This window comes from Periophthalmus magnuspinnatus, chromosome 9 (assembly GCF_009829125.3).
Source record: "Periophthalmus magnuspinnatus isolate fPerMag1 chromosome 9, fPerMag1.2.pri, whole genome shotgun sequence".
NCBI lineage: Eukaryota > Metazoa > Chordata > Actinopteri > Gobiiformes > Gobiidae > Periophthalmus > Periophthalmus magnuspinnatus.
In genome coordinates, this window is record NC_047134.1 from 22,692,313 (window position 1) to 22,720,230 (window position 27,918).

General features: G+C 37.3%; 2 protein-coding genes across 2 annotated transcripts in view; one reads left to right on the top strand and one right to left on the bottom strand.

Annotated features, from left to right (window-relative positions):
* The window catches only part of ppil2 (peptidylprolyl isomerase (cyclophilin)-like 2), a 93,944-nt gene that overhangs the window by 36,966 nt on the left and 29,060 nt on the right, over positions 1 to 27,918 (top strand). The window lies entirely within an intron of this gene.
* On the bottom strand, positions 182 to 26,570 carry slc39a14 (solute carrier family 39 member 14). The gene is made up of 10 exons (XM_033972354.2): positions 26,339 to 26,570; positions 20,921 to 21,026; positions 14,189 to 14,454; positions 11,257 to 11,434; positions 8,615 to 8,784; positions 7,893 to 8,015; positions 7,436 to 7,600; positions 6,777 to 7,005; positions 5,471 to 5,655; positions 182 to 3,493 (listed from the first exon to the last, which is right to left on the bottom strand). The coding sequence occupies exons 3-10, from the start codon at positions 14,429 to 14,431 to the stop codon at positions 3,341 to 3,343; spliced, it is 1,446 nt and encodes a 481-aa protein (XP_033828245.1). The 5' UTR covers positions 14,432 to 14,454; positions 20,921 to 21,026; positions 26,339 to 26,570; the 3' UTR covers positions 182 to 3,340.

Here is a 27,918-nt window from a genome sequence, read left to right on the forward strand (position 1 = left end):
ATATAAATTGATGTAGTCAAGAGGAAACTTGTTAATCATCAGTACATTAATAGCCACTGCATTTGTTTTGAAAAGACAGAAAAATATTCCCCAGGCGTAGTAAGAGCATCTTTCTTCATATGTAAAAGTAACACAATGCCACATGTTTTTTTTTTTTGTTTTTTTATTTGCTTGTTTTTTTTTTTTTGTTTGATTGTTTTTTGAAAAGTTGTAATAGAACAGATACACCAAAAATCAATAAATAAAAATCTATTCTACATATTTTATAAAATCAATTTCTTATTTAATTCGTTCATTTATTCTAAAATGCCATAATTAGATAACATAATACAAAATAAGTTTTGGGCACACAAACAGGGCCAACAGAATAGAAATCCTGTCACGCACTATAAATTGACCCTCTTTAACTGTATACACTTATTTACAAAGCTGTGGCGCCTGAAACCTCCACCTGCTAGTGCTTGTCAGTCACCCACACTGTGAAGGCAAGCAAGTATGAAAGAGCTTTTATACCCAGGATTTTCACATTTAAGTGTTAGAATGACTCATTTTGTGTTCCTACAGGCAATTGTAACTGCAGGGTAATGATATGCAAAAACATTTATCAACTCAAACAACATTTAGAAATAAAAAATAAATCCATAGAAAAGATTTTGTATTTTTCTCTCAAAGCTCCTTTGGTCCCATTTAGTTTGATTAAAATGACTTATTTCTACTGCAAGACAGAAATCAATTTGCACAATGGTAATAAAAACATGAGAATTTACTTTTCGCCAGGGAGCATTGACGTATGGATGGGGGCTATGTCAAAATATTATTACAATTGTAGAGCCTAGACCTCAGTTTGTAATAAAGTGCATATGAAAGATTAGACTACTCATTTCACTAAAACATAGTTAACATCATTATACAAATTTCACTACAAATTCTGTTTACCGGTAGTTTTTAAAATTTTGAATAAATTGCATTTTGGATGGAATTTTCAGCATTTATGACACATGTCCTGTTTTAGAACTCACGGCTACTTTCTGTATTTATGTTCTTTTCTTCTCAACTTTTCTTCACAAGCTGCCACTTAACTGATGTAAAACTCTGATAAATATTGATCAAAGGTACTATCTCACCAAACCCAAGTCAGAATTATAAAAATGTATAAGCCTTTGCACTTTAAGCTTTGTAGTGGACAGTCCAGTTCTCACCAGGCTTTGCCTTGACTTGTTCTACTCCACAGAATAGAGTAGAACACAATCTTGTATTTATAGAGGTAATGGTGACCTTGAGCTTGTACACAGTATGGCACAAAGTTTAGATGTCCTATATTACACAAAATTGATTCTTGTGGGCTTTTAGTCATATTATAATGCTGTTACCTCATTAAAAACATACCTTGAGTTGTGCTTAATTTCCTTCACACATTTTTGAGTAATCATTTATTATTAGTCATCTCTATCATCTACTTGTGATGTCATGTAGTGGTAGTTTTCATGTTAACATCTACCTTTAACTGTAGTTCAGTAGAGATTGCCAATTCCAGGGCTGAAAGTATCCAAATGAAGATAGTGAATATGTAAGGAGTTTAAGAACACAGTGAATCACTTCCTGTATTGCCGCATGACATCACAAATTGGAAAAGTGTGTGTTTTCCATTTGAGAGAAGAACTAATTATGCAGGATTTGTATGTTAAACATGTGTGAATGAAACATAACAACTCCAGGTACATTTTTGATGAGGAAACATAACATAGATCAGAAAATGACATAACATGGACCCTTGAATGCCGTACTGTGGAACATTCCAGGCAAACCAATAACATCTCTATGGAGAAGAGCAGGTGTTAGAACCTCCACTAGAAAAGTTTAAAAATAAGCATCTTTAATTTCTTTATACTGTCAATGGAGTTTAAACTTTACTGTACAGCTGTCACTCCCTCACATGACCAACGGTAGGAATGAGCGTGGGGAAGAGGGTCTGTGTATGACAAGATCATCAAAACTGCAGATTATCACAGGATTCACAATTGTTATCAGCACATCGCTAGGCCTGTCACGATAACACATTTTGAAGTGCAATATATTGCTTAAGTAAATATAGATGATACACGATAATACTGAAACCAATTTGTTTTACTGACGCAAAAACCCTAAAGCAGGATTTTCCCCAAAAAAATATTGTATATGTACAGTAAATTTGCTGCAATAAATAAATGGCAGTTATGAAACATTTCTGTAGTTAGTTTGTATCTATAAATGTCTCATAGAATGTGTCATAGTTATTCATTCAACATTTTTTTCCTCAAATATCATAGTACAGAAAAATAACACATTTTCCCACTAGTACAATGAAAAACTACCCACGATAAATATTGACCCCCAAAAATTATTGTCCCAACTATTATTTATTGCATGATAGGTCCATAAAGTAATTATCGTGACAGGCTCATCGCCCTATGTCAAAGTAAACACTCAACTTTAACACCAACATTAAAAAAACAATATTAACACCATTTTCTTCATGGCTTTTGGAAGGATGAGCTCTGTAGGGAAACATTGCACTTAGTTACAAAATGAGATCCCTGAATTTAAACCAAGAAGCAATTGAGCATGTAAATATAACAAATGACCTATGGAATGAATAGTACTGTAGTGCACTGGTCCAGTGAAGAGTCACCACTGTAGCCCATTAGAGCAGCAATATTTGGTTACATTAGTATTAGAGATGGGACAAGATTTCATGAGAAAATTGCCACAAGATTGTGCGCACATGAGAAAAATTATCTTGACTTTTTTTTTAGTTTTTTTCTTCATGTGTTTACATCTTGGATTGGACAAAAAGGGGTTAAATGGTGGAGAACTACATTTGAGACGCTGTGAAGATCCAAAGAGCAGTGCTACGATGACAGCAAAAATATTAAACAAAGAGGCCAAAATTGTCAACTGAACTGCAAAATTGATTTATTACAAACTATGTCAAAATCTTATCTTGTCTCATTCTTGTGGACTCAATCTCTTGTCTCATTTTGTGGAAATGACGTCTTGTCCCACACCTAATTAGTATCATTTTTATAGTATCATGTGATAAAAATAGCAAGTAACAAGTGCATGTTGTAGTTCCAGTTTCTTTTAACTCCAGATAGGTCCTTACAAGTTTTTGCATTAAAAAAAACAACAAACATACAAACAGCAGGTATCATGAACATTGAGGATGCTTGGATGCCCTTGCTCCTTCTGTGGCTGAAGAGGACTGGTAGTTAATAATTTCTGTGTTCACATCCCAACTCCGGACTGGTGTGCATGCCCGCTGCACACGGCTCTTTGAAGCACAGGGGAGAGGTCCTTGCTGCTAGCCCAGTTGGATGTGGCCAGAGTACATGGTGAGAAGCAGCATGATGGAGAAGCCGGTGAGTAGACCAGTGTTCTGAATGGCAAAAGTCAGGAGGAAGCTGCTACTGCCTGCTCGCTCTTCCTCCAGACTCACTTCATTCATCTCTGGAAACTTTACACAAGAAAAAAATTAATAAACTGATATTCATTTAAATAATTGATCAAGTTTTTTTTCAATGCAGTAATTGACAAAGAAAATAAGGTTCCAATACAGTGGTTCACAACCGAGTACCCACTAAGCCGTGTTTCACTCTCCATGTACCCACGTATAAATTGTTCTTTAGGAAAAATGATCCTTTACTGTCATTTATTTCTATGATATTTTCACATTTTAAAGAGGGGGTATTTTACTTCTATAGGGTATTAACTGCTAACACATAACATATTTAGATCATGTTTTCTTTTATTGTTTTGAAAATGCAATATTCACCAAAAACAAATGTATTAACATGTTTTATAAGTTTCACTTCTGTTTTTGATGCTCTGAGTCTCACCTCCCTTTGCTCCCCGCATTAAGCCACCCCTTCAGAGCGCCATCACACCATCAGTGCACATCCCACTAATGAAACTAGTGCTCATCGCATCAGGTTTGTGAAGTTGAAGTGTATTGTCTTGTATACAAGCATATGTATACATTTCTAATACATTTGCATTTGTAAGCTTTTGTATATTTATGGAGAATGGGTGACATAGGCTTGTGGGCTGAGCATTGCACAGTATCGTACTACTAACCATAAGGAGGGCCTGGGAGAGATCACTAAATTTCTCAAACATGTACGGATGACAATTAAAACCAATTCAATGTTTTTAATGAGGGAACAAAGTTATAACATGGTAGAAAAAAGCATAATACCCTCTCTTTAATTATATTAAACACATTATTAAGGATATTACATTTACCATAAGAACATTTTATACTCAGACTATTCAGTTTCACTTCTTTCTCAAATCTGAAACCATTCCAAGTACCACCTCGTGTATGGGTTTAAGGACTGGGAGTACGCACAGTAGAGAGAGGTAGAGAGAGGTAGAGAGCGAGCGAGAGAGAAGTAGTGAGCGAGAGAGAGAAGTAGAGAGTGAGTGAGCGAGAGTGAGCGAGAGAGCGAGCGCACGAGAGAGAGAGAGCGAGAGAGAGAGAGAGAGAGAAGCACACTTCCTGGTTTACCACGGGACATCACAAGGTAGAACATTGATTTTTGTTTGAAGAACTCAGCCTAAATATGCAGGGTTTGTGTGTTAAATGTGTGTGAATGAAACAAAACAACTCCAGGAATGTTTGTGATGAGGAAACAACACAACATAGATAATTAGAAAATTAGAGTATATACATCCTTTAAAAGCAGAAGCAAAGAACGTCACTAGATTTTATAGCTTTGAATAAGAGACTCCAGCCAATGACCTGGTCCACAACACACATCACACAAAGTCACTACAGATAATCACAAATATTTGGTCTTCTTTGATTCTATTGAAGAAATTCTTGGTTGATTTAAGACATCTACTGTCAATCGGTTAGTCAACTAAACAAAGGGGCATGGCAAAAAAACTTTAAAAACTTTTCAGTATTTATGATCCAAGCGAAATGTCTGACCTAAACTGCACTCACAACTACAACTGTTCAGGAATTCATGCAGAACTTTTTTTTTTTTTTTGCAAAAAAGTACTAAAACTGTTAAAAAGTAAGTAATTAAAAAAGGCAGATTAAACGCGAGATTCACTCCCAAATCTTCAAATAACCAACTCCATGCCTTTCTGCTGTTAAACCTTAAAAATAATTAAATAACCAATACAAATTTTGGCCAACTAAGACACCGATGATCAATTAATTGACTAAAAGACTAAAAAAATACTATAGCCTTACTTTGTTTTACATTGTTTTTCTGTCACAACAGAAAATACGTAATTTTTATTTCAAAACAATTTGATTGAAATTGTGTTAAAACAAGCCTCAGATGGAGCAGTGATTACAGTGAGCATCACACCCCCAGGGAATGTTGATGACATCAGCTGCAAAGTATCAATAATGTGCACACAGAGCCACCAGCTGCTGCAAAGAAATTGTCATTAAAGTCTGTTGATCTAAGCTCACCATGTCTGCCAAGGCGATGTAGAGGAACATGCCCCCAGCCAAAGCAAAGATCCAGTTTGGAGAGAAGCTGTTCCCGGCCAGGATCCCAAAGCCCATGCCCAGGTAACAGCAACACGCCGACAGGAAGTTAAAGAAAAGTGCCTGCTGGATGCTCATGCCTGCATTCAGCAGGATCACAAAGTCCCCTGCAACACAACACACCAGTAATGCTTTTGCAGGTGAACTGCAACATGAGTATATTTTGTTCATGGTGGCATTACACTATAGCAAGCAGTCAATGTGATTTAAAAACTCTACTACCAACCTAAAAAATCTGTAATGTGAAATGTAAAAGTATAGAAAATCTGATACTAGCATATATGAAAACTAGTGCTGAAACTAGATAATTGCAAATGAAGCAGAGAATTTGCCAGAGTTGAAGATCTTGAACTTTCTGCATTTATTCATGTCACGTTAACCTGATACTAGGGGGTGATTGAAGCATGACATAGCTTCAACCACTTCCTAGTAGACATTTTCAAAACCATAATTTGTGTACTTACGTATGTCATTGTTGGTATTGTCTTATGATTTATTTCAAACTTGCAAATCATATTCACATCTCACATCATTTATGTAAATGTGTCTTTTGGGTCTATTTTTTGTGAAATTGTAATTGTAGTGGGTATTGGGTAGTGCACAAAAAGATCTGTCATGCACAATTAATCACTGTCAAATTTTGTCAAATCAGCACTTCTGAATCAGCACAACCCAGCGAGTAAAAGTAGACGACATAACCAACTTAACCCACTAGATAGAGCTATATGACTCCTGTAGTTCTGATACAGCTCTGTACATTTAATAACACTGAAAGTTAATATTTATAAATATATGTCTATATATTAGATGGCAACAAAATGCAATTCTGAAAAAATGCTGTTTGCTAGATGTAGTTCAAGTATGCAATTTTCACAATAAAACCACCGACCATAAAATCATAAAATATATAGTTTACAAATATACAAAAATAGTAAATGTGAGGGTGAGTGCTATTCCAATGAGACATCAAACATTGTTTAGTTCAGCTTACAATTTTGGCCATACACAATTTTGGCTTCACACTTCTTAACTCTGATTTTATACATTTATAGTTTACTGAGGAATTACTTCAATGTGTTAATTTAAAAGGGATATAAATGAGTTAATCATTTGTTTTTTATCAATACAAAACTAATTAGAGAGTAAATCAGAGCAAGCATCACTGCTGTTTTTGCTAGAAAATGGTTCTGGGCAATGGCCCATCTGTACACCCGGCTAAGGTGCTCACCCAGCTCATGAGGGAACTCCTCACACAGAATGGCCACAGAAGTGCTGATGCCCTGGAACACAGACGCTGTGAAGGAGGCTCCGATGGCCAGGCCGTCAATGAAGTTGTGCAAGCCATCACTCAGGGTGATCATCCAGGCCAGTGTGCCAATGTCCGAGTATGTGGCCCCCTTGAGCCGGTAACAGCCGCGGCCCTTAGAGCACAGCCCACTGTCGGAACGCTGCGTGTCCTGCAAAAACACAGGTCAACAGAGCTATGGAAGACAATGTCTATTGTTTATAGTAATGCAGCCTAAAACAGCATGAATACTGTCAATTACCAAAAAAAAGTTACATTTTACAATCATTCTAAATATTAAAAGACACAAACTACATTTATTGTGACATCCCCATTTTCTTAAATGGATTAATTTGAAGGAATTTAAAATACAGTTATCATGTGCAATTCTTTCCTCCCTATTATCATTACTGTACAAATAAACAAAATAATTGAGACTACTGTATTAAATAAAAAACAACTTTGCACCCCAGAACCCATCCCAAACTCTTAAAAATGTATTCTTGCACCAGAAACCATCTCCATAATTTCTTACACTGTACCATTCCCCACCTCAACCTCAGCAAACTCCCTCCTGATTGACATCACCTTTGAAGACTCACCTGTGGTGTCTGTGTGGGGCAGAGCATGAGGGCGCCCTCTCCTGGCTCCAAAGCAGAACTGTTGACTTCACCGTTCTGCCGCAGCTTCTCCTTGTCACCCTCCTCCAGTTCACTGCCGGGCTCCGAGTAGTGCTCAGCTGCTGGGTAATGGTCATGTCTGGGGCTCTGACAGACACAACGTTCAAGACTAGTTAGTATTTGTTTGTTAACTTCTGAGTAACAACCACAGGAACACTGTGGACCCACATCATACCAAAGAGCTGAGAAACGGAGTCAGTGTATATACAACAATTATCTCAAATATCAGGCCTCAGATTGTGGTGACATATTTAAACCATGGCATTAAATGTCTCCTGACATTTTCACACTACACTAGAAGAAATCAGCTTTATTGAGCTTTACTTGATAAAAGGTACCCCTAAATGAATCAACATGGAAGCATCGATGGTGGACTCACCCCAGCTTTTGGTTTGAGCAGCACTTTCAGAACCTTCTCAGTGAAGAAGAACAGGTAGAAGCCTGCAAACACCACGGCTGACTTGGACACATAGAAGTCCACCATTGGGTCAAAACCAAAGGCCTGGACAAAGAAACACTGTCACTCATATATCCATATTTGTTTTTGTAAAGCACAAAAAGCATGAGGGAAAGGAGTGTGTTGTGACATTTTAATCTACACTTAAAATGACTTACATTGCATTTCAAATATTAATTGTAATGTGGGGTTTTCTTTACTCATAGGAATTTCTATTTTTAAGCATGGCGGCCCGATGAATGAGTGGCTGTATCTCACCCACAACAATGAGGTCCTAGGCCTCTCAGGGCATGTGTCATTCCCAGTTTTCCCATTGCATCAGATTTGTCTTTTTGAATAGACTAATGAATGGAAATATGAATCTATGCCAGATAAATACATTTCATTATTATTTTTGCTAAACCAAGAGGTTGATTTGTAAACTTCAGTATAAGCTGACATAAATTTTGTCATATGCATTATAAAATTGCTTAATATCAAAATCAGGAAACATCAGTTATTGGCCACAACAGCAAGACAAATATCAGTTCAAAAAAATCTATATAAGACCGTCCCTAACAGGACCTAACTTTTTGTCAGTTTATAGTCTTACACCAAGGACCTACAATGGTGTGAGGGGAGAGAGGCCCAGGCAGGCACACTACCTCTGGGATGAGCTGAAACAGGGCGTTGGAGTAGAGTGTGCCAATAGCCAGGGCGATAAAGTAGAGCAGCAGGCGTTTGTAAAAGGTTTTCTTCATGAAAGGCACCACGCTGGCCCCCACCAGCGAGCACAAAGAGATGAGGGTCACACACAGGATCCCATAGCCCCACACTGATTAGACACAGAGCAGACAGCATCAGCACATCTCCACCGTCTTAATCACAAGTCAGAAATTTGAAATGTGGAGTGAGACAGGCAGAAATCATAGAAGACTTTTCCTTGCAAAAATATGATTCCTGTTTCAGCCAACTGTGTATAGTCATTTGTTTACCTCTAAAGTTAAAAAAGTCATCACAGTGTATTTGCTGCACTTCCACATAAGAAAGCTGTTTGGAGAAAACAGGTTTTTTCGGGACAATGATGAATGCAGGAACATAAAGATCACTCTAAATCACTCTAAATACTAGGGATGATATATCGATTAAGAGAATCTCACAAAGGCTGTCTGTACCAAATTTCATTTGTCTACGACATACTGCATTTACAAGTTTAATTCACACAACATTATACACAAACGCTACATTGGGTTTGTCCAGATCCAATAATTTTTGCAAGAGTTACAGGGATTTTTATGATTTCAAAATGTCTGCTTCATTAAGAGCTTGTCATGATCACACCCTGACACTTATCTGGGATCAAAGGTTGTTAAAAGAATTTAGATATGTCCTCATTATGCTGCCTCAGTTTGGAGTCCATCAGATCAAAGCCCTAGGACAAGTTTGTTAATATACGAGGTGTAGATTTTGGACGTCTCAGGTTTGACCCAAAATGGCCAGCCTTCTGTATGGTTTAGGGTGGGGCCATAATATACTTTTTGGCTACCTCAAGATACTCTATGTACCTTCCAAGTTTTATGTACCAACAATTAAAAAAATAGGCTGCACCCCTTCCTATCTCATAATGTATTTTAATTTTCCAGAGGGCACCACTGAGCCATCCTGCAACATAGGTTCTTGGCAACGTTAGGTAACTTAAATTTGAGTCAATCTCCAATTTTGTGCTGATTTTCAAGAGCATTTGACCTTTTTTTTTTTTTTTTTCCTTGCGATTTAGATCTTATTTTTCTTTCATTTGTTATGCCGAAACGGTAAAAGTTAGAATGATGGGACTCACATTGTTCCCCATTATGAAGAGCATCTCTAAATTCTTTCACAAGTCCATGACAAATAGATTGGCTTTTATGATTTTTTTTTTTTTAATGAAATTTGATGGGGGCACTAATTTGCTTGTCATTACGTCCAGCTCAGAAAAGTGCACACGTGCTTCATTGGGTCCATTCAAATAAGACAATGTTAATGAAAGATTGATGATTTTTCAAAAAAAATTTATTTTGTTGAAAAATCATCTTGAAGACACCGAACATTTTCTTTAGAAAGTTATTGATAACCTTTTATTGTGCGTGGGTTTTGTATGTTTTGTCCAAGTTTGAAGTGTTTTTGATGAAAACTATTGGAGGAGATGTCAGAAGATTATGATGAGTGATTTTGTCAATGCCGAGTTTGATCTCATCAGGCCTTTGTTCAGGCTTACCTATGCTCTCTGGCCGCCTTCTGACCTTCAGACAAAACTAACATAGATAGCATCTAGAGGTGAAAAGTGAGAATATAACAGGGGCTTTAATGTATGGTAGCTTTAATGAGAAATGCTGTCTTCTCAAAGCATTTGCAGTACACAGCACTGACGTAATGGCACTGTAAAAAATAAACCATTAAATTAGTAGAAGTAGTAGAAGACTCCACCACCAGAAGCACCACTTATTTGGACCTTTGGGGAGCCCGTAGTGCTGTCAGGCCAGCACAGAGGAGCCCTGACTCTCCCTGGTCAAGAGTGAGGTGTGTGGACAGTTCAAACCTCAGGCAGCATCTGCAGCACGGCAGTGGAGAACAATGTGCCAATGGCAAGAGCGATGCAAAAGGTTAGCACAACATGCATGTAGCGCGTCTTCATGAGCGGGGCCAGGAACACTCCAGTGAGAGAGAATAAGCTGACCACTGTCACACTCAGGAAAGCATAGCCCCACACTGTGGACAGAGTGAGCAGGTCAGACCACAGGAGGCATGGCTCAGTCCACAGCAAAAGCCAGCTCTTCAGACTGATAATGCCTGCACTCTATTCACCAATATTACAAAGATTTTCTCACAATTACTGTTGCAATAAAAGTGTATAGTTTGTTTTTTTCAGTTTTTTTTCAATAGTTGGGTCAGTGTTATATTTTTCCTGGAACTTTTTAGTCTGCAAGTGATCACGATGATGGGTCTTGCACCCCCTATTGCACATTTGGATGACACCACATTCTATGTCTATTTAATACAGATGGGGAGAAAACAAAAAACAATTCAATATAAAATGCTGATTTTTGTAGTAAAATTGTAAAATAGTCACTAATAGCAATGCTCAGGTACAAAATGTATGAATTTACACTTCTTATATGAATACCATGTATTCAATAGAAAAATCTGGCTCCATCTGGAAGTATGAATCTGAAAACAACTAATTGTGGAGAGTTCCAATGAATTTAATATTTTATATATGGTATATCGTCCATTACCAGAGCACTGGAGCAGGATAAAAGTGTGGGCTCACCTTCTGCATCTGTGGGCCTGGGGGAGATCTCAGCATTTGGCCCCTCCTCATTGAGGCCCCTACAGGAGCCCGCTCCAAGCTGCTGCAGCATGGTGGGGCACAGCTCCTGTAGATGCTGTTCATCCAGGTGAGCCTGCTCACTGATCTGAAACACAGCCAGTGTGTCTGTGGACAGACACTGAAGAAAACAACTATCAGAAGTGTTGTCCAAATGCAGCGCATCCTTTCAGTTATGCTGATCGTTAGTTAGTATTTGAAAAATACTTTCAAAATGTATTTAGTTACAGAGCACTGAATACCTGCATTAAAATGTATTTGGTAATAATACATACATGGTCCAATTAGAGTACTGTATTCTGAATACTTGAATATGTTTACATTGAGATGCATTTAAATTATAGTGTAAAGAGGCAGCATATATTATGAACAGCATTATAATAAAAGCAAACAGTAAAATTTGTCAACTGGACAAACAGTGGTAGGATTGAAGACGTTTCGCTGCTCATTAAAGCCGCTTCTTCAGTTCTGGTCAGATTACTGGTCGACACTACCTTATATCCATCTGAAGGCTGAAGCTAACTACACTCAAACCAAAAACAGCTATTGTTTACAGTTTCTGTTTGTAGGCTAGGTCTACTGAGCTACATTCAACAGTGCCTGAGCCAAAGCTCTTAATAGGTGCTTTCACACCTGTTAGCATCCTGGCTAGCTCTGTTGTTTTCTTTGTTTCAATACAATAGAGCAGGATGAATACCAACAAATGAAAGAGTAATTCATGTAAATGTGTACTTTCTGAATCCGTATTTTTGGTGCATATGTATTCAGTTACTTCCCAACGCTGCAAGTGTGCCTTTTAAATTGTAGTGCCAAATAAAAATTACCCTGATCATCCGCAAACACAAAAAACACAATAGTGGGTAGCATAGAGGGCAATATGTTGCTAGGAGGGGAGTTTATTAATGTGTCTAATGACAGACGTATCACAAATCTAAATTTGATCATATATGATATTTGAAGACTTCCATTCTTTTGAGAGGGAATATACTTTTCAACCCGTGTCAATTTTGCAGGGGATTGCACAATAGGAGTCATTGCTTTGACTGACAATGCCCCCGTTGAACTAAACAAACATTTACATTTGAAGACTGAATGTCTTGCTAGTTGAACAATTTGTGTTAAAGTTGAAAGAGGATATCAAATATTTCCCTGTAGGCAAATGGGTTCACTGTTGACTTGTGACTGGAATGTGCTTACAGCAACAACAGAATTTTCCTCTAAGAAAATATATCCTTTAATTCAAGTTGAAGTGAGAAAGGCTATTAGTACAAGTAAAGTCCTGATAGATAGCTAGATAGATGAATTTCCGGCAGAATTCTATAACAAAAGTATAGACATAGTTTTTGTTACTCTTCTATTGTTGTGTCTTTAGGCAAGAAACATTACCATCTTGCCAAGGATGAAATGATGTGTAAGTGAGTGATTGGCGCTGGTTGGAATACATGCACATTTACATTTATTTTGAAAAACAGGTGCAAATTGTGTTCCTTGTGCATAAATGGTTTCTGGATTTTGGACGGAACTTTCTGTTTTGATGACTTGGAAGGACTCCATTTTTGAACTCAGCGCTACTTCCTATAATTGTCAGCTTTTATTTTTCATCTGCCACTGAACTGGAGTAAAACTCTGATAAATAAGGTCGCATGAACTTGAGTCTTTTTGGAATTTGCTTGTGATAATGATAAAAAAAGGTTAGTGCTGAGGTTTAGAGACTGAGTGTGCAGGACATTCTTCAAGAATAAAACTGCATCAAAAAGAAACAATGTCTGAAGAACATCTGATAGTTGCTGGGATTGGTTATGATACTTGAACAAATCTGGTTCATCCTTGGGTGCAATTTCCAGATGCCTGAAGGTGCCACATTCATCTGTTCAAATAATTATACGCAAGCATAAACACTGTGGGAATACCATCATATCACTCAGGAAGGAGATGGAGATGAACGTGCTTTGGTGCTTTGAAGCTTGCAAGCCGGAGAACACCATTCCAAGAGTGAAATATGAGGGTGGCAGAATCATTTTGTGGGGTTGGAGGAGGGACTGGTTCACTTCACAAAATAGATGGCATCATGAGGAAAGAACATTATGTGCAAATATTGAAGCAACATCTCAAGACATCAGCCAGGAAGTTGAAGCTTGGGCATAAATGGGTCTTCCAAATGGACAATGACCCAAAGCATACTGCCAAACTGGTTGCAAAATGGCTTATAGATAACAAAGTCAATGTTTTGGAGTGGCCATCGCAAAACCGTGATCTCACTCCTATTGAAAATTTATAGGGAGACCTAAAAACGTAAGTGTGAGCAGGGCGGCCTACAAACTTGGCTCAGTTACACGAGTTCTGCCAGAAGGAATGGGCTAAAATTCCTGCCAACTATTGTGAGACACTTGTAGAAGGATATCCAAAGTGCTTGACTCAAGTCACACAGTTAAAAGGCAATGGTACCAAATACTAATGAAAAGTATGCAATTATTTGACTTTTAAGAAAATTCCCTCAAAAAAATCCTTCTCGTTATTCTGGCATTTCACAAATAGAAATCATTTTGGTAATCCTAACTGACCTAAATTTCATGTCAGACAGTGAGAAAAAAAAGTCAGTGTTTTTTATTTAGTGTATGTAAACTTCTGGTTTTAACTATAGTTATACAGAGCAGTAAAAAGTAAAGACACTATTTTCTGTTAGTAGTCATTTCAAATATACTTTTTGGGAAAATACTACAAATCAGCCCTACATAATGGCACTAAAATATCGGCAGAGCTTATCATCCATCGGCTGTTCTTGATTCTTAACAATCGTAAAAACATTGGTCTATCTCTACTACAAAACACAGTATTAGAGATGGGACATGTCTGTTATTTATGAATGAAGCCTTACCCTGGAGCTGTTGGACGGTGCCTGTGTGGCCGGGGTGGGATCCTGCTCTGGGCCTTGGCTCAGCAGGGCCAGCAGGGCGCGCAGTTGAGGGACTGAGATGGTGCCATTCTCCCCATAGCGAGTCAGCAGGTCTTGGAGCACCTGTGTTTGGGAGGTGTCTGCGTGGAGCTCCCCCAACAGCATTACAGCCACGGTCCACCAGAGGGCAACACTGCACCCACTGCCACAGGAACACATCAGCATGGCTTCTACTCCAGAACACACAACTGTGGAAGAAGGATCAAGGGGCATAGTGAGCATTTCAAATAGGAAAGGAACTAGGGACATTGATTTTTTTTGCCAGTACCCATATCTGATTGCCTGGAATATCTAAAATGATGTTTCTGTATTTAATTTATACAAAGATATCAATCTGTCCCCACGTCCTCCGTTACATCTCCAACCCAACCAAATGTGATAGTGCAATCAGATTACAATTTTTTCAATGAGAAATGAAGCAGCATCATTTCATCATCATTTACAAACAAAATCAAACTTCTTCTCTCACCTCAGATAATCAGTTTAGTACTTTGCTCATTGATTCTGCATTTTTTCTTTTTTTTTTCTTTCTTGTAAGCAGCCATATTTACTTTGATACAGGCAGGGCATACGTGTCCCTGATTGGCTAATCCACCCGTCCATCATGTCGTTCTGAAAATGGAGAGATTCATCGGTGACCACCCTACAGTTTAGTAGAGTACGAAAAAGAGAATATTCTGGATTTCAGGCAAGATATCTGATATTTGTCCTGTAATTAAATAATATTAAAAGAAGACATGCTTTTTGGGGTAGTTAGTATTAAACTATAACTGTCCCTTACACTTTCTGGGTAAACGTCTTCACTCAAACTTTTGTCCAGTTGAGGGGATTGAATTTTCTTTTGTTATATAACATTGACATGTGTTCAAAACTGTACAACTAAGCTGAGGCCCTGTCTCTTCATTGTGGCATTTCACCATAGCAAGCAGCACATAAATGACTTGTCCCGTAGCCATCTTTCAAAAAATAAAAACATGTTTTAATCTTATGTGTATGATCCTGAACATTGGCTGTATAAAGAAGTGGACTAAGGGAGTGAGACGTCACCCATAGCATTTGGCTTCAGTCAAATTAAGTCAATCAAGGCTATAGCAGTTATAGGGACAAATTTAGAGCCAAGTTCCATATTCGGAATTCTGACCACGAGTATCATAGCAACAAAAGAGCCAATCTGGAGCAAGGCTGCTAAAGGTGACACACCGTCCCTTGATTTTACATAATAAATCAGGTTTAACGAAATACAGTCATGGGATATTATATCATTGATTAATTAGTTACTTAAATCAGAGTCCAGCTTGATGTGATGGTTTAGAGCACATGTTAAGTAGGGCTGGGCAGAAAATCGTTTGATCAAATTTTAAGGTCAAATTGATTTGTCTGGAAGAAAATTCAATTTTATTTTCCCCTTTCTTGCGTTGGAAATACAGTGTCCTATGGCCCGCACTAACACCTGCACAACTGAACCGACCCACGGCCCGGTGACGTCATCACAGCAATTTTGTTTATATGTCGAGCGGCAGGGCTATCACTTTAGCAGAGAAAATAAGTCCAGTGGCATGAAATGTCACTTAAAGAGTGAGCCAGATACGAGTCCTGTTGCAAGTTTATGGATCAAACAACAGGGTGGAGGAGCGACCCAAACAGAAGATGAGGTTTCAAAACTTCTGTCTCTACCCACAGTCCGTACTGAAGGTGAGCGCTGATTCACCATGAGTTCTGGAGCAGAGTTCGTTCACTCTTTCCTCTCATCCTATATCTGCACATGCCAAGCTTTAGGGGAGGTCTGTTCAATTGGGCTAGTGTGAGCGCACCCTGAGTGATGTGGTCTTTGTGTGAGTTTAACTCTCAGAATAAAAAATCAGAAGAGTGTGGCACAGGGCCAGAGCAGACTCTGAAATCAGTTATGGCACATTAAATGTTGTGAAAGTGTAAATCACGTCTTTTCACCCACATCAGGTACAAGTTTAATGTAACCACAACACTGTTATGGTTAGTTTCATTTCATGAGTTAAATATCATCACTTCTCAATACAATGTTGAAGTAACTTCACATCCTTTAGCTGCTTTTAGTTAAAAGGAGCTTACTTTTTATTTGCTTGCACTTGAACACATCTTTCAGTTTTTTATAATTTTCTGTAGTTTGCAGAATATTTTAGTAGAGTGAAAAAAAAAAAAAAAAAAAAAATATATATATATATATATATATATATATATATATATATATATATATATATATATAAATAAAAAAATTCAAATAAAAAAAATTTAAACATTGTTGAACATTTTTATTTTCAGGCAAAACCGCTCAGCCCCAATGTAAAGTGTATTTTATAAGACAGCAATGACAAGCCCAACAGAGGAATGTGACAGTGGAAGTCCAACATCAGACACATCACAGTCAGGATTCTCTTTATGCAACATCTCAGGGTAGGCCCATTTAACAACAAACTGTCATTTACTAAACTCTTTCCACTAAATCTATTTTCAGTTTAGCTCAAATTAAGTTTTACTCAAAGATTTTTACATTTAGTCAATGAAATGTCAAAGTAATTTAGTAGCCGGTAGCTGAAGGTATTTCATGTAATTTTAGGATTACGATCAAGATTCAGTCATTTCTCATCACCAATTATGAGCATCTTTGGAAGAAGAAATTTGTTTTGATTAAAAATAAATGATTATTGAATGTATATTTTTTTCATATTGTCCAGTTCAGCAATAAGTGGACTTACTGTATGTTCTTTCAAATGCTGATAATTGCCCCTGTCCCACAGGGGCAAAGACGGCACTTTTGATGAGGTCTATGAGTGGACGTAAACACTGGTGTAGGCTCCTTGGTGCTCACTATAGATTGACTGATATATTGGGCCGATATTTGGACTATTTAGTGTATTGGCCATTGACCATGAATCTCCAGCTCAGGCTGATATTTTGTTTTGGTCGATTTGCTGCCTAGAACATACACACAAAGCTTTATATTAACACTTTAATACGAAGAGATAACTGCACTAAATGTAACACACAGGTCTCTTAAACTAACCGTTGGCACTGGGCAGTAAATTTAAATAAAAAAAAAAAATTATATATATATATATATTAATTTATTTAAAACATCAGCTCCTCTCTACTCTCGTCGCCTCTGAGCCATGTCTCTGAAAAGTGCGCACCACATACACCAGCTCCAAACTTTGCATGGAGGTGCTCAATGTTTCACATTGTTTTTTATAAATACTAACTTTGAAGTGACAAGCTGTGTAAGCACATTTCTCACTTGATTTGTTGGTATGGAGGAGGCATAAATGAGGCAATTGGGGTCTCATTTAGAAAACTGTGTTTATGTCTGTATGTACTTTTGGTAAGAATTTCACATAAACATCCACAAACATGCTCACTTCTTGTCTCTGTGCTCAGCTCTCCTTCCCTCTCATCTCTGAAAGACCTGATGAGTAAAATTTGGATTTTTTGGACTGGATTGCTCATTTTCATGTTTAGTTATCATTTATAGATCACAAACTTATAGTCAAAAGTCAAGTTTTTGTACATATGAATGCTTTATAAACGAGACTCCTGACACCTACGACATAGTGTCATAGTGTCATAATAGCAGGTCAGATTTACTCCTGTATTAACTCCTGGGCAGGCTGAGCTCACATCAAAGCGCCTGTGTCTACAGTCAGCATTATACCTCCAGGGAATGTTGATGACATCAGCTACAGAGACTTAAGACTTTAATCTGAGCAATATTTTAACACAATCTGACCAAAAAGAACAGACTTAGAATTGGAATTGCAACAGGTGAGCTGATTTTGTACTGTTAAAACAAGTCCCTCTCAAAAAAAAAAAGCATTACAGTCACAAGCTAGCATTGGCCAACTGTTTTTCAGTCAGTCGCTCTCACCTTTTTGTTGAAAATCAAACACCAAACCTAAATGGCAGGCGTCAGTGTTTACCACCTTCCACTAATGCAATGCCACATTTTCAGTAGCCGAGTTTATTGTGGGAAAAGAAAGGGGTGCAAGATGCTTTAAAGTTTAGTTCATGTGTAGTCAATCACCACTACCAAAAGGAGTATGAGTACTTCATTTTGAGTACTTCATTTTGAGTACTTCATTTTGAGTACTTCATTTTGAGTACTTCATTTTGAGTACTTCATTTTGAGTACTTCATTTTGAGTACTTCATTTTGAGTACTTCATTTTGAGTACTTCATTTTGAGTACTTCATTTTGAGTACTTCATTTTGAGTACTTCATTTTGAGTACTTCATTTTGAGTACTTCATTTTGAGTACTTCATTTTGAGTACTTCATTTTGAGTACTTCATTTTGAGTACTTCATTTTGAGTACTTCATTTTGAGTACTTCATTTTGAGTACTTGCTGACAAAGAGTAACAATACCAATAATATTTATTATTATATCCAATTCATTATTTACCTTATTATATACTACCGGTATTTACATTACTGATGATAGCAGTAATAGTAGTAATAGTAGTAGCAGTAGTTGTTTTTAATAATTATTATTATTACAATTATTTATTATCTATTATTCTTATCATTATTCTCCAATTAAATTATTAAGTATATAATGAAATAATGAATAGGAGAATAGAAATGGCATAGCTGGAATACTTTGTATTAAAATCACTGTATTTGGATACATTTCCAATATATGTAATATTTAAAAGTTCTGAATCCACTCTTTTCACTTGGTAGACTTGTTTGTCAATTGCAATAAGTCAAAATACAAGCATAAGCAAAGAATCGCCAGAACCACTTAGGCATGTTAGCCTGGTACTATGTAAACAAAAGCTCTGCTCTGATATCCTTTGTGAACTAAAAAACGTTTAAGAGTCCCAAGTACCTTCATAGTTCATATGACAGTCACATTATGATTAAACCTGAGCTTAATGTACAGAACAGTTAATGTGCCTCTTTATGGTCGACTCCTCACTGCTCAGTGTACACTGATTCAGAGGCAAGCAGCAAGCATCAAATTAAGATGTGGCACAGTTATAGTGGTACCGACTCTTGGTATCGGCTGCACATTGACAAGTACGAGTACCGGCACCTGGTATTGACTGATACCCAATATTGGTATTGGTATTCCTAGTCATGGGACTACACTTACAGCGACTGTAACCAATCTAAATACAAACAAATTCAGACATAGAAATAGGTATAAAGAGGTTGAACTGTAATTTTCAGGGTTGAACACTTTAACAACTAGCAACTAGACCAGGAGTCAGCAACCTTTAAAACCAAAAGAGCCATTTGGACCCGGTTTCCACAGAAAAGAAAACACTGGGAGCCACAAATACTTTTTGACATCTAAAATTAAGATAACACTGTATATATTTTATACACTATGTCACTAAACAATGAAAAATAAATATTTGCAAAACATCTGCATAAATATTTTTTTTCACCTGGTTAATGGGGCTTCTCCTTGAAATCACTTCCATCTTTACGCAGGACTGTGAGCTGTCGTCTGTGAGGCGTGAGCGGTGTTTGTTTTTAATATAGTTCTTTGTGGAGAAAAGCTGCTCACATACACATCTGATTTTCTGCACAATTTCACTCTTGTTTTTAAAGTCCACAAATGGGTGTTCTGAAATCTTAATGAATGACTCTTTCATATTTTTTCCGTCTGTGAACAGCTTCCCATGCCTGACTCTTTCCTGAGCGGCCACAAAACTTGCATATATAGTTGAATTTCTAGACTTAATCCAATTCTTGAATTGATTTTTCCTCAGATCAGCCTTCCGTATCAGTTCCAAAACAACTTTTTTTCCCTTTTCTCCTTCCACATATTTTTCAGCAAAGGCTGTGTGTTTATTTTGGAAATGTATTGCGATAAACGCACAGCGTATACCAGCTTCCACAACTGTGACGCTTATTTTAAGTGAAGAAAAATAAAATATTATTTTATTTTAATATTTCAAGATCACAATAATCTTCCAATTTAGATCTACAATTAAAAAAAAAAAAACTAACACAAATAAAATAGACTTCAATTAAATGCATATAATTTTTAATTTATTTTCCTAAGCCATGCAGAGCCACAGTATAAGGATGAAGGAGCCACAGGTTGCTAACCCCTAAACTAGACCAACTAGTGAGTGCAGGAATATGTATTCACTTCAAATTACTACAAAATACATATCACTTTTTATAAGAATGCTTGGGACATTCCACAGTATGGCATTACACATGTAAATCTCCAAGCAGGCAAGCAAGTTGCATCACCAGGCCAAGTTACAAATTAGACCTGTGGGGAAGCAAACCTTACTCACAGTAAGCAATAAAAACACACCTGTAATTAAATGCAAGACATATACACTTAATGCCATACTGTGGAACAATCCCAGCAAAGAAATAATATCTCCAGGACAGAGACAAGCAGGTGGCATACCCTCCACTAGAAAAGTTACATATTGCACTGTTTATTACAACAAAAAAAAAAGGTTTATTCTGTTTATTTATTATAAATCTTTATGTATTTTTTATATCCATAGCTACCAATTTATCAATAATTGTCATTTGAAATAGCTTATTTGGGGTAATCATAACAAAAATATATTTCAAATCCAGTTATAATCACAAAAATGTGTTTGAATGTTCACAACAGAGCAAAATAAGATCAAATCCTTACATTACCTTAGTCCACAGAGCTGCTAGTTCCTCTACCAGTGAGAAGGTCCCACTGGCTCGTACCTGTCCCGGGGCGCTTTAGACCACCTGTGACTGCCTACTGGCTGATGACCTAAGGGACAAAAGTCATAATTATAGATTCCTCGTGACAGATGTTTTGAGTGTACACTATAATCTCATGACACTTCCCATCATTAGACTGTCTAAGCACACGGTGAAGATAAGCCTTGGTCTTTCTGAGTGCCATTCTACGGATGGTCTGATACCAATATCCAATATTTGGTTTGCTGCTGTACTGATATAGAAATCCATAGCAAGGTCAACAAATTTATCTTAAACTGAAGTAAAGATCACAAATTACCTTTTCACTTTTATAAAAGTAATAACAAATGTATTCATCTGGGATATAAAAGAATGAGTTGAGTTTGTGTAAACATATAGCTATATTTTTAGCCAACTTGCTTTCTTCCATTTCCATATTTTTATTAGTGTATCAGATTTGTCCTTTTGAACAGACTGAGAACAATAACAATCTTAATTAAATTTAACTGACTACCGATATCTGCGAAAACCCTCCGACATCGGCCAATACTAATATTAGAAGCGATCACCCATCCCATAACTTTAGTAACAGCGCTTCAGACAGGGTAGTGCCTCTAATTAGCTCCCCTCTCAAATATTGTGAATAAGAAAGAGGGTGTTGGCTGGTAACAACCCAATGACTGTATTATGTAAGGCCTAAGCCAAAGTCAATGTTGACTTTGTAAACCTATTGGTGTTTTATTTTAGATCTCAAGTGGCATCTGAGCTGGAGCTAACCAACTTTCAGAGCTTGTGTGGTTCAGGTAAACAGTGACACTAAGCCTCATATTTTATATGTGACTGGTGAGGAGACCAGATAAATGACATAACTATCATGAAATAACCTGTTATATATTTTAATATGAGGATTGGCTTAACCACACATATGCATGTGATAGAATTTTAAATGTGTTGGTTTGTAATAAATGTTTAATTCAAAACATATATTTTCACCAATATTACACTACAATATTGTTTGATGTTACAAATTAGATCCTCTTCTTGCTTGCTGTAGGTAAAGAATGAGTCTGTTTACAATGTTGAGTTGGGGAATGATCTCTGAAATCAATGGCGGCATCAGCACTGGCAAAGAGGTGGCACTGGTTCCATCTTAGGTCTGACTAATAGAGGTGGGAAGAGACCATTTCCACAAAACAAGACAAGACACGAGAGACACAAGAAGTGTGGACATAATCTCAAAAGTTTGACATAGTTTATAATACATCAATTGTGTGATTCAGTTCACAAGTTTCGTAAAATCAGGTGTGACTTACTTTATTTAATATTTTTGCTGTGCTTGTACCACAGTTTTTTGGATCTACACAAAAAATGTAACTTGCCACCACTTAACCTCTTTTTGTCCAATCCAAATGTAAACACAATGAGGGAAAAAACAACCGAAAAAACAAGAGGTAATTTTCGTCACGTGCGAAGATCTTGTTACACCTGATCTTATCGCACGAAATCTTGTCCCATCCCTACTGACTATGTTTAGGTTGGTAATTGAGTGTCAGTCACAGCCCGCTCTGGAGGTTACCTTAATCTGCGGCAGACTTACAAAGTGCTATGTCATGACTTGCCAAGTCTTAAGCGGTACAGGGTTAGTGCCAAGGCACACTGGATAATTTCTGGTTCCCTCAAGTTATGATCCACTGACCACATGCCAGTTTGTTTTTCTTTGCGTGGGCAGGGCTCCAGAAGATCACACCTAGCATTTAGGGATGTCATGATTAACCAGTTTTTCAAATATTTTTGGCCACAGTTGCCCATGCTGAGCGAACGTATGTGTGTCTGTGTGGAGCCCAGCATGTTATCCATTGTGGTTTGTCCAAGTAAAGGTAAAAAATATATCTCAAATCTTCAGAATAAAGTGGTGCAGAAAGTGTAAGGAAGCTCATACATGGATCTATTAAAATAACTCGATAGGGTATTGCTGCTTAGAGCTGTCTTGAGTTGGATTAGTGGCCACTCACTCGTACTACAATGAATAAATTCCACCTACCCAGAAAGGATTTTTGTCATAGAGCGAATTGTAATCACGAACTGCTCGTGTTCGGCTGACAGGACACCTACAGCTTTCCCAAAGGTCAGATTTTGTGGTGATTCTCATTTGGCATTGCTTTATATCTGCTGCTGATTGGTTAGAGCTGTCACGTGGTCCGACAGGAAAGAGAGCACGTGAGGTACGTCAACAAGCCATCTTTGCAAGGTATCTCTGCATGAACACTGCGGTGGGGATAAAAAACATGGTCACAACTATGAAACAAGACCTGTTGGACCACCACAGGCAGTTTCCAACCATGGAGATCCTTCTTTCCGAGATCTCTGATAGACGTGTGTATATATATATATATATATATATATATATATATATATATATCCTTGTTTCACGTCTGATAGACGTGTATATATGTATATGTGTATATATATATATATATATATATATATATATACACATATATATATATATACATATATATATATATATATATATATATATATACATACACACACACACATATACATACGTCTATCAGAGATCTCGGAAAGAAGGATCTCCATGGTTGGATTTGTATGTATATATATATATATATATATATATTTATTTTTTTTTATATTTATTTATTTTTTTTATGATTTAGCCACAGCACTGAAAACACTGTCACCAGGTCTAATGTTACACATTAACATTATTTGTATTTTAAAAACTTGGTGATGAATTACATAATATGACAGGGCCCAGCCATTAAAACATAAAACTGAGAACTGATCAGCTTACTTAATCAGCTCAAATTCACAATAGCATTAAATTAATAACACTTCACAGTGAATGACATGTAATAAAATATGCAAAAACTAAAAATATCATTTATTATAGAAAATGTCTGTGTAATCCCTCAGTCATCCAGGTATGATCCATCTTAAATGCCAAAAACAAAATCTGTCAACTGGGCAAAAAGTTGTTGCAAAGGCGTTTCGCTGCTCATCCAAGCCGCTTCTTCAGTTCTGGTCAGATTGCTGGTGGACACTGCTTTATATGTATCTGAAGGGAGGAGCTAACTACACTGAAACTGGAAACAACTATTGTTTACAGTTTCTGTATCTAGGCTAGGTCTACTGAGCTGCACTAAGTGAGCCCTGTGCCTGAGTCATGCTTAGCATATTCATTCAACTCTTAATGGATGCTTTCACACCTATTGGCAACCTGACTAGCGCTATTGTTCTCTTTGTTTCCTTTGGGTCTGAGGATGGAGTTATAAATGGGGGAAAGATGATGTCTAAGGCTCCCATTTTTTTCAAGGAAAGATTCTCTTTCCTAACAAAAATTGCTTCTTTAACTCCCCTCTAAGATCTGAACCTCACTATCTTCAAAGGGGTGATTAGTGGTTAGGCTTTGAGATGGAGATGTACGGCCAGAGGAGCTCTCACGATAGTGTTGGCTCTTATGGAGTTGTTGTTTAGTTTCTCCAATGTAACACTCACTGCACTCTTCACTACACTAAATGGAGTAGATCACATTGCTTTGTTTATGGATCGAAGTTTTGTTCTTTGGGTGAACCAGTTTAAAGTGTTTGTAGGTTTGAAATAGGCTGGAATTTCATACTGTCTGAAAATTCTCTGAAGCTTTTTCTGAACTATTCCTTACACCTTGTCTGAAAAGCTTCAGAATATAACAAAAAACAAATAATTTGGTTAAAAAATTAAGAAGCTCATAAAGCATCTTTTAGTTTACAGGAAAGTTGGACAGACAAGTCCAAAGTTGTCACTGTGGCAGTTTGGCGAACAAGTGCTCACTTCATGCGTGATGCTATGAGTGTCACAGTCAATGTTCTGTCTTTCCCATTGTCTGTAAGGAAGCCTAAATAAAATGGATAAACTAAGCTGTCTTCTGCTCTGCAATCTCTGCCCAATCAAATCAAAATGTTCCATTGTGCACCACTCCACCATTCTGCAACTTCATTATGCATCAGATCGAAGAGCGAACTTGGGGCTAAACCCAAACCCAATCCATCATAAAGTGTACCTTTACATAACTTTACATTTTTAGCACTGCAACAGACTAAGGTATTACAATTTCAAAGTAACCAAAGTAACTGCCCAATATTGGTGCCAGATGAAGGCAGAGAGGGAATCCTTTAAAACCCCTTAAAACAACACATTGCATCTGACTCAAAGTGCTGGTGGTTGGTGTGTAGTTGGAGATTTAGGCCCTATATCCTCAAGTAAATGCAAGCCTATGAATGTGTAACTGTGAGTGTTGTTGCACTACAATAATTCAAATGCTGTTTGTAACCATTCTTTATTATGTCAAGAGCTCCAGCTCTAAAACCAAACTTTTGGAAGCAGTGAAAGAGCCTAACAGCATCTTGTCACAATGGCTCTTCTATCGGATGACAGCAGCCAGGACTATAGACGTTTCTGTCAAATTTTCAGTCATTGTATAAAAATTATTCATAAAAATCAAAAGTTGATTCCAATTGTCTTAAATAACCACCCCTTGCTTTGATCACTGCTTTACACTCCTTGCATTCCACTAATGAATCATGACAAGTCAAACCTGTGGAATGAAAACAATTTCTGGTGACTCATAATGAAGCTCACTGAGAGAAAGGCAAGAGTTTGTAGAGCTGTCAAAGCAAAGGGTGGCTGAAGAATATAAATCTATAATATAACACATATTTGGAGGTATTTAATGTTTTTATCCTACAAATATTGGATGACTTCAGTAGAGATCTACAATGTAGAAAGTAGCCCAAACTTTTGACTGGCAGAGTACATTTTAGGTTTTTTGTTGTTTTTGGTTCCAGAGATGGTCTACAGAAGGGAAAAAGTATGACTACACCCCCGCTCTCTCTCAACTCATTTAGTCATTGTATGGTGGTATCCATACAGAAATGTTTTACAGGCCTGTCCATACATTTTAACAAGTTCATTTGACCTTAATTTAAATGAAGCACAATGTTTCAACGAATAAGTAAAACAAGTACAAAATATTAATGTGAAGGATTACTCAAATGTGTGAATGAAACAAAACACAACTCCGGAGGAGTTCAGGAGGTAACAACATGGCTTAAAGCTTTTAAATGTTAATGCAATGACATCGACAAGACCATTGCATCCAGGCGAGAGCAGCATCCCCACAGCGGGACTGATCCTGTGCATTCAGCCCTCATGGACCTTACACTTCACCCTGGAGCTGCTTCACTAAACACCTTCACTGGGACGTCCACAACCACAGCGGACGTACCCGTGGCATGCACCTACGATGGACTAGAGCCATTACACCAGCCTGACACCTTGTAGCATTCCCTCGGCATTAGCTCTTAGCTCCAGTTAGCTTACCCTGAGATGCCCCGGTCAGTGGCGGCCGTCTGCGGGGCTCCTCTTTGTCTCGGCCCGCAGCAAGATGGAGGGAGCGCGGACATATATGACCCCGAGGTACAGGGAGGACAGCAGAGCACAGACAGACACGGCGGGGAACCAGTTGCCCGAGCCTTCTTCTGCTTCTTCGCCTTTTTCTTCTTCCTCTTGACTTCCGACAGACTAGAAGTGTAGCGGCGAAGTATCGCCCCCCTCCGATTATCTCAAGAATTACATCAAGTACAAGTTTAGAAATTTAAAGTCCCCCTCCTGACATATAAAGCCATAAAGGGGATGGCCCCATCCTATCTACAAGAGTATCACAGTGCCATATCATCCAAACGGAGCACTCTGCTCTTTTTTCTTCTTCTTTTTTTTGTGTTTTCCTTGCTGAGAATGAGGGTCTAAAAACAAAGGATGTTCAAAGTTATCAATTTGATTGTCTTCTATGAATGCTGGTTAATTAATCTGTCTCTTATTGACCAATGTCTGTTTTTCTAACTGTTTGTTGGTTAAACTAACACTTGTTAAGGCTTGATAAGAAGCAACTGCTGGTGTGATTTTGGGCTTTACAAAATTAATTGAACTGAAAATTGAATTGAACTGTTTTGCAAATATTTTCTTTATAAGTTAACCCCTGGTCCACCCAAACTCCAAGAAATTTGAAAGTGGTAACCTTTTCTAATTGTTACCTGGAAAGTTTGAAACTGCATTCTTCTAATTTGCCCTTTCTTCCAAATACCATGAATTTTGTCTTTGGTACAGAGAAGCATCTGGACGTGGTCCAAGGGCCCCTGCCTCTGGCTAAACAGATATTTTACTTTTTTATTTGAGGTATAAGAAGTATAAACAAATTATATATATAATAACTCAAAAGAATAGCGAAGATGCAGTACATTTTACATACATGGGCTCAAAAGAAAAAGAGAAGAAAGAAAAGAAAACGCAACATGTAAATTATAATTTCTTTAAACCAAATATCTCAATATTGTGGGTTTTAGTAGATTTTTTTATTTACTGTATTTTTTAAGTTATGGAAGTTATTTATTTCAATTAATATTAATTTAAATAGGGGTTTACTTTATCTAAATTTGGCTTTGTGGCTTTGGTATAAATAAATTAACAGTATGTTTTTGAGTGTTTTAACCCATATTTGTTTTGAGTATCTGCACTCATGAAAAATATTAATTATTTTCTCTTTGCCGTTATTGCAAAAGTTGCATTCTGTTACTGAGTTTGTAAATATGGAGATGATCAGCTTTGTTGGGTAAGTTTGGTGGGTGATTTTCCTGGCATTTCTCTGATTTTGTTATTGATACAGTGTTGCAAAAGTATTAACCAAATTGTGGACCAATTAATGCTGGGAAAACGGGAATTTCATTAGGTCTTACAGATTAGTACAGTTGCAATGGTTGATTGTATACAGTTTCTAGTATGTTTATTGGAGCATTTATAGCTATTGAAGTTAATTCCATAGATTGTTATTGGGGCAGTAATTGCTGGTGTATCTGCCTTTTTGTGTGCCATCAGCAGTTTCTTCAACCAATTAGGGATGCTTTTTA

Coding starts and splice junctions, on each gene's coding strand:
- slc39a14 (XM_033972354.2), bottom strand. CDS start 14,431: ATGCTGATGTGTTCCTGTGGCAGTGGGTGCAGTGTTGCCCTCTGGTGG. Junction 11,435..14,188: donor CACCGTCCAACAGCTCCAGG/GTAAGGCTTCAT, acceptor TGTTTTCTTCAG/TGTCTGTCCACAGACACACT. Junction 5,656..6,776: donor GGAGTTCCCTCATGAGCTGG/GTGAGCACCTTA, acceptor GTTGTGTTGCAG/GGGACTTTGTGATCCTGCTG.